At 32.4% G+C, this 8,354-nt stretch overlaps 1 protein-coding gene across 1 annotated transcript; it reads right to left on the bottom strand.

Moving 5' to 3' along the window:
• Nucleotides 1–3,588: 3,588 nt before the first annotated feature.
• On the bottom strand, nucleotides 3,589–4,209 carry LOC139497772 (uncharacterized). The gene has a single exon (XM_071286008.1). The coding sequence runs from the start codon at nucleotides 4,207–4,209 to the stop codon at nucleotides 3,589–3,591; it is 621 nt and encodes a 206-aa protein (XP_071142109.1).
• Between the last annotated feature and the right edge of the window lie 4,145 nt (nucleotides 4,210–8,354).

Genomic DNA, 8,354 nt, shown 5'->3' with positions numbered 1-8,354 from the left:
TGACTGTTGATTGCTAAACGTCCAGTGGCAAATATTTTATGGACATTTTTTTTTAGTAAGAACAAAATTGATTGTACTATTGATTTCATATCAAGTAAAAAAAACAGCAATTGCAGTTGCCTATTATATACATTAATTAACTGTATATACAGTCTTCCGTCTGCTTCTTGGTCATTGAGTAGATGGGGTGTCTAAATTATAATCCATAGAATTTTTTAACAATTTGCCAAAAGGTACTTTATATAATGCTTTTTAAAAAAAAAGTCATGAACAGAATGGGTCACCGGGCTTATTTTCACGCTACACGCTGTTCAAAATTGACAGATTTTGTATAGATTATGCATGGAAAACCCAATAATCTGCAATAAAGCGTAAACTACACCATAGAATTTTGAGATAACATATGAGAAGATAGCTTTAATAGTATGCTTTCAGTTAAGAAAAATGGGGTCACCGGACCCGTTTTCTTGCTACATTATGAAATAGGTAAATTCCTAAGATATTCTATTGTAAAATTACCTTAATCTGAAGTATCTGCCCTTGCATTTGAGTTGCCTCCCCTTAAGTGGCAAAGTTGGAAAAAATTTAATTAAACAAAAGTTTTCTGTTTTTTGTAAAATACAACCATAAATATGATAAAACATGTCAGTGTCTATATTGAAATGAAAGTTCTTACACCTGAATCATCTTCTACTCTAAAAATTTGCACATTTTATTAAAGATGTAGACCTTGTTTTCTTGTATTTCCAAATCCAAGATGGAGGAAGACACCCTATCTACCTTAATGCATACGCAATTTTTCTTTTTATTCATATTTAAAGTCTACCCTTGATGACATTCTGTTTTCATAATAGTTCCTTAATATAAATGGACGATTGTTTGATTTTCTGTGGAGTATAGGAGGATTGTGAAAATGAAAAACCTTGCTTGATATGAGCTGAAAAAAAACTTTGCGAAAAACGGACTGAACGTTTTATTGCAGCACAGATATACCAGTTAAAAAGAAAGGTAATACAAAAACACCGAGCCACGTCAAATGAGTATAATCAAAAACAGACCAAGTAGTGAAAGTAATATTTATAATAAGAACAAAGACAAATAAAAGAACACTACAAAACGTCATTAAGTTACAAACAACGTCAGATGTGTTTGAATATTTCAAAACGGATAGATTTTGACCTGATGAACTTTTTATCCGATGTAAGATTTGCTCTAAAAGTTAACTGCATTTTAAAACACCCCCTGCCCCAATTCTAAGTTTTATACTTTGCCATGGCGACAATATTGGTTCATAAATTTTGTAAACTACATACATGTACCCTAAGGATGATTAAGGCCAAGTAAGGTTTAATTTGGTACAGTTGTTTTAGAGTAAAAGTGTTTTTACAAGATTACATAAAATTCAGAATAATTGACTATAACATAACTAGATTGTATGTGATCAATTGACAACTTTGGTCATGTTTGACTTATTTGTAGATCTTATTTTGCAAACAAATTTGCTGTTTACAGAATATCTCTATCTTTTAAAAATTTTCAAGATTATAACTAAAAACTGCAAACTTTACATAATATACCAATTTAGGGGCAGCAACCCAACAGCGTGTTGTCTGATGCTTCTGAACAATTCAGGGTAGATAGACATGATGTTATGTGTTATTTTAGCTATCTCGGTTAAAATGTGGAATCATCGGGTACAGTTGTTAAAGTAGGTACCTTAAGGATAATTAAGGCAAGTGTGTTTTAATTTAGCCTAGTAGTTTTAGAGATTAAGATTTTTGTAAAAAATAACAAAAACATACGTAAAAAAGTGAAAAAGTGACTTTAAAGGGCAACAACTCTGTATGGGGTCAATTGACAAATTTGGTCATTTTACTTATTTGTAAATCTTACTTAGCTAAATTTTTTTGTTGTTGATAGTTAATCTCTAGGTTGCATTTCTGTAAATGAATACAATGCAATTTCCGATAGGAACACCTTTTGTGCTCAAACTGTTACCCTTTTACTATGAAGATTCGTGAAAAATTATATCCTAGAATAGAAAGTTGATTTGCACAGCTATTTTATTAAAAGATCAAAACATAGGGCTGTGCGGCATATTTTCCACAGGTATATGCCCTAAACTTGTTAGAGTTTCAACTTTACTTTAATTGTGTACTACCCTATCCTTTACTTTTTACCTACTTGAGGATTCATTTTTCACCCCATAAGTATGTTTTATACTTGTCCCAAGTTATGGCTCTATGAGATGAAACATATATATCATATCTGGGAACCAGTATGTCAACAAATCAAATTATCTATGAATATTTTATATCTCCCCGAAAAAGGCTTGGTTTGAGAAACAGCTGTATTTACAAAGTGCAACCTCTATATATTATAATATTCAAGATAAGAACCAAAAACTGCAAATATTGTAATAAACTTATCAATCCAGAGGCAGCAACCCAACAACGGGTCGTCTTTTGTGTCTAACAATTTCCAGGTAGATAGATCATAACCGCATGCACATTATTACACCTATGTCAGATTTGCTCTAAATGCTTTAGTTTCAGAGAAATAAGCCATCAACTGCATTTTAACACCAACCCCTGTTTTAATTTTACCCATGGTGGCCATCTTGGATAAATGATTTGGTGATTGGATACATTGTTTAAACAATATATAGTCTAAGGATAATTTAGGCCAAGTTTGGTTTTATTTGGCTGATTAGTTTCAGAGGAGAATATTTTTGGGCCCGGTTAGCCAACAATGAAGTTCATGAAATTAGGTTGAGGACGTTTGAAAATTGACTGACAGTTCATGAACTTCATTGTTGAAGAGCACTGAGGACCAAAAGTTTCAAAAAGTTGTGCACAATACGGCTAGGGTTTTCTGCATGGGATAAAAACATCCTTATTATTTAGAATCATTCATACTTTTGCAAACAGTAAATTTGATAAAATGACTAAATAATAGATATACATGATAAAACCGAAGTAGTGACTAACTACAGAATAAAAACAGATACATAACATAAAACAACCTATTCCACCACATAAAGATACACAGCCGAGTTAGTCAAAGCCTCAACGCACAAAGTGACGTCACATTTGAAATTCTCCAAAAAAAAACACACAAAGTGACGTCACATTTGAATTTTCTAAAAATATTTCCCAAAAATAAGATAGAATTAGGATTGATTCAAGATTAGATTTGTAATACTGATAGTACATGTATTAATAACAATGAAAATTAAAATACGTATTGATATTAAATTGTGGTAGTAATTAGATAATTACTTGTATTATCTAGCTATGTCGGTGTTTCTTCTGAATCCAACTGTAAAACAAACATATCGTATAAATTTCATATATTTGTTATACCTAATGACTCAAGAAAGTTTATCATAGGTAGTTCAGTTTCCTCCACAATTGTTTTATCTGGTCTTACCATTAAAATATTTATACTCAGCCACGCAGTAGATTCACTGGACTCCGGAACATTCATGCTGTTAGAGAATGCGGCATCAATTATCTAGAAAAAAGGTAAACATAGGGATGTTTCATTCAAACACACATGTATATCATACATAAAGAGTGCATTTCTTTAAAGGTATCTTAAATTTCCATGTTCACTGACACTTTCACTGTCTTGACATCTATCCATAGCGGAAATTCCTTGTTCACTTATATTTCCACTGTCTTGACACCTTTCAATAGTAGACATTCTTTGTTCACTTACAGTTACACTGTCTTGACACCTTTCCATAGTAGACATTCCTTGTTCACTTACATTTGCACTGTCTTGACACATATCCATAGTGGACATTTCTTGTTCACTTACATTTTCACTGTCTTGACACATATCCATAGTGGACAGTCCTTGTTCACTTACATTTTCACTGTCTTGACACATATCCATAATGGACATTTCTTGTTCACTTACATTTTCACTGTCTTGACACATACAAATAGTGGAATTTCCATGGTCACTTACATTTGCATTGTCTTGACACCTTCCCATAGCATAATTTCCATGTTCACTTACATTTTCACTGTCTTGACACCTTTCAATAGTGGAGTTTCCATGTTTACTTACATTTGCACTGTCTTGACACCTGCTCATATTGGAATTTCCATGTTCACTTCTATTTGCACTGTATTGACACCTACTCATAGTGGACATTTCTTGTTCACTTACAGTTTCACTGTCTTGACACCTATCCATAGTCGAATTTCAAAGTGCCTACCCTGGGTCTCATGTATGTTTATTAGGTCAAGCCTATAAGTAAAATTGAGAATAGAAATAGGGAATATGTCAAAGAGACAACAATCCAACCATAGAACAGACAACAGCAGAAGGTAACCACTAGGTTATCAATGCAGCGAGAAATACCCGCACCCGGAGGCTTTTTTCAGCTGGCTTAAGTGTTTGTTTATTACCTTTTGTTCCTGTACACATTGAGAACGCTTAAAGTAAGTTATGGTATATTAAACAACATAGAAAAAGATTAAGAAATTTACTGTTTACCAGATGTCAAAAAAAAATATTCTAATTTTGAAGCATTATAAAGACTAATAGCTATATGTACATTGTAAATGCATTTAATTAATCATGGAACTGATGTTCAATACCAGATATAAATTATATATAATACATAATACTGAATATTGCTTATGGTTTCAAGCAAACATCAGGCGGTTGGTTTTCAATTTCAAAAAGTACCGCATTTGTCATGCTAAGGCCGTACGGTGACCTATAGTTGTTAATTTCTGTGTCATTTGGTCTCCTGTGGAGAAGTGTGTCACTAGCATGATACCAAATCTTCTTTTGTATATATAAGGCATTTTATAGGTTACTAAATGGTATGGGATTTTCTAATAATTCATATCTTTACAGTGACCAATAGTTGCTGACATCCGTGTAGAGTGGTCACCGGTGATTATTCATCTCCTTGCATTTAAACAAAATCTCCTTATTTTCATATCAAAGATGTTCGCTTTTCTGTATTGAAATAACGTTTTTTTTAAAGACTGTTATAAATTGATAGTATAGAAATAATAATCGAACTTGTAAACACAAACAAAGTAAAGGTATGTGTCCTTGTTTTTGATATATAAGCCATAATATTTGGTGAAAAGTTAATTTGTCTTGATTTTTCGTACTTTTAATTTAACATTGGTTCTTTTCTCTCCTCCAAAACACAAGGCAAAATTGAAACGGATTGTATAAGATTATGAAAAATAACTTTCTATACTATATGTATTAAAATTGCAACCATCCTAAATATAGCGCTGATTGGTTCTTTGTGTGACAAAATAAATGAAATGTACCCCCAACAGATTTATTTTATAGATATACTCACTTCCCAGGATGAATCTTTGAATATCTTATCTTTATAGTCCTTTCTGATTGGTCGATCTGGAGGGGTGACGAGAATCCCTTCCGTTTCATTTGTAGGTGGTACTAGTGGAACCAGTGATGCGCCTATTCAGAAAAAAAAACAAATTAAAAAGCAATGTTATAAGCTCCAAGGCGATTTCTTTTTCTGTTAGGGCTGTTGCAGTACAACATACATGGGATGATGGGAACATCGAAATACACTGTAATCTCAACTATAGATTGGTATTAAATACCTTATCAGATTAATCATAAATCCAAAATAGGCAATAACTGCTTTGAACAGATGATTATCAATTGGCAAAAGAGAGGAAATAATTAATTCAACAATGTACTAGACTGTTATGCTTTCTCAGATCTAGTTAACTAATCAAAGTTAATGACTTCAGAGCCGCGACAGGGAATTTTTTCAGGCCATGACACATAATAATAATCTAATTTGGTACATTTACGGTTAGTCCCTAATGTAATTATCTGTCATTTGTTAGTCTTTATATTATTCATACACACTACATCTCCTTTTATCCATTTCTTTTTTGATCAGGGAAAGCAAATTTGTAAAACACTAAGTTACGGCTCATGCAATCAACTTGACAAGTATTCATATTTGATTTAGAAATTGATTTTCTTCAGCAAAAAATGGAAACCACAAATTGACAGTTTATCGAAAACGATATTTTAAATCTATCTTACAGAGCTAACATTTTATTGTTAGGGAGGATGAGCTAGGATGAAACATGTTGTTCTGCATATTTTTGAGTTGTAATCTCTCTCCTGTCTATTTATTTTTTACATTATCATGTCCTGACTTTTTTATTTGTTTATCCTGACTTTCTTTTACCAGGTTGCTCATCGTGCCTTTTTCAAATTTCTTCCTAGCCCATCCTCCCCAGTCTCCCTTAAATAAAATGATAGCTTCCTTAATATATACAACCTATATGTACTAGATCTAGATCTTCAGGAAAGTGGACTTCGTGTACACGATAACCACGAATTTCACGTGCCGTCTGAGCCAATCAATGCCTTTTCTATTAGCTGTCATGCTCTGCTGCACAATCAGATTTTTTCAAAGTCAACAAACTTCAGCAGCGTCAAACCACTAGTAAATTGACAACTCACCACAAGAGACCAAAAGACACAGACATTTACAACTATAGGTCACCGTACGGCCTTCAACAATGAGCAAACCCCATACCACATAGTCACCTACAAAAGCTCCGCCAATGACAATGTAAACACAATGTAAACAAGAAAATCAACGGCTTATTTATATACCAAAAATTAACGTAAAACAAATATGTACATACCACAACCACAGAAATAACCTCTTCTAACTGTATAACAGTACAACATAAGAAAGAACTACAAAAATCAGTTGAAAAAGGCGTAAGTCATCAGATGGATACACATACAAATACTACAAATAAAAGTGGACGTGGGCTGTTTTTTTCTTCTGTTCTGGCATTTATAACAGCATCCAATGAAATTTCAGCTTTCAGATTTTAAAGGTGTTTATTGAGGTGACACAACCAGAGTATCCCGATAGATCTGCTAATCAGAAAGTAGAATGAAGGGTTTTTATGTCCAAAAATTGGACACAGGATCCCTTTTATTATCAAATGGTAAAATAATAAAGTTATTATAGAATATAGAGATTAACAAAATGTATGCATGTCTCTATATAACTAATATTTGTTATTGTCTCATAAATAAAACATTATACTAGTGACAACTTTAAATAGAAATAAAGGATTGAGAAGGACTACTCATTTAAAAAAGAGGATTATCTAATGTGTTGTCATTAAAAAAATATATACAAGATATATTTGATACATGTTTTGTATTTTTTTGACGGTACTTGCATGTAGAGGAGAAAGTAGGTTTAATCAATTGCAATATTGGTCTTTAATCTGTACCAAGCCAAAAGCCTGTAACTCAGTTATTTGTTTCTGTCAGCTATACTTGCTATTTTTTCAACGTATTAGCATCAATGAGGCAATTAGTGTTATTTCTTATTTGAATTGTTTCACAATTTGTCATGTGGGCCTTAAATAACTTACTATATTGGTTTGCTATTGTAGAAGGTTGTACAGTTACCTTAAAATCAAATATCAACAAATTATATTGTTTTCTTAATGCATGAAAAATTTACAAAAAAATTCCTAAACTAATGTTTGTCTTATTTAGAAATGTTTTGCTAGTTCAATGACGAATATTGAATGGGAGGATTAATGTGAATGTGTTTACTGTACACGGATGCCCTACCTCCACTATCATTGTCTTTGTCCAATAGACCGTGATCATGAGGTCAAAACTTTACTTTGGCATTTAAACTATAAAGATCATATCACAGGAAACATGTGAACTAAGTTTCAAATTGATTGGATTTCAATCTTCATCAATAATTACCTTGACCAAAAACTTTAAGGCTGTCCCATTAACATGTATGTGAGAGGTGGTAAGGGATGTTTAATTATTGAATGTGGGTCATTGGTCTTTTTTAAGAAGGCGTCTACAACCATTATGTAAATAATCTACAAAAATGGTCCCTTCCTACCCTCCCACATACATTTTGATGGAATAGTCTTAACCAGAAGGCCGGACAGACGGATGAACGAACCGATAGAAGAACGGACAGACAAACGAGTGGACGCACAGACCAGAAAACATGGTGCTCCTAGATGGGACATAACAAAATAATAGTTAAATCCATAACATATGTTACTGTTAAAGGGTTTGAGGCACATTGTATCAGGTATTTTTAAATCTTATCTTTATGTTTGTAGAGATATTTCATAACTACATTTATCTTAACATTTATTTCCTTATTAGGAAACTTTGATGTTGATGTTATATGAAAGTTGTGAATATCATTAAAAGTTATTAAAATGTTTTTGTTTTATAATATTTTCTTTGCAACTTTTATATATTCAGGCTGGGTTAAACTGTGACAAACAGTAGATATCCTTGCT

The sequence above is a fragment of the Mytilus edulis genome, chromosome 12 (genome assembly GCF_963676685.1).
Source record: "Mytilus edulis chromosome 12, xbMytEdul2.2, whole genome shotgun sequence".
NCBI lineage: Eukaryota > Metazoa > Mollusca > Bivalvia > Mytilida > Mytilidae > Mytilus > Mytilus edulis.
This window is presented reverse-complemented; position numbering and strand designations above follow the sequence as displayed.

What these genes read in the sequence shown, in the direction of transcription:
- LOC139497772 (XM_071286008.1), bottom strand. Translation starts at nt 4,209, where the DNA reads ATGGATAGGTGTCAAGACAGTGAAACTGTAAGTGAACAAGAAATGTCC.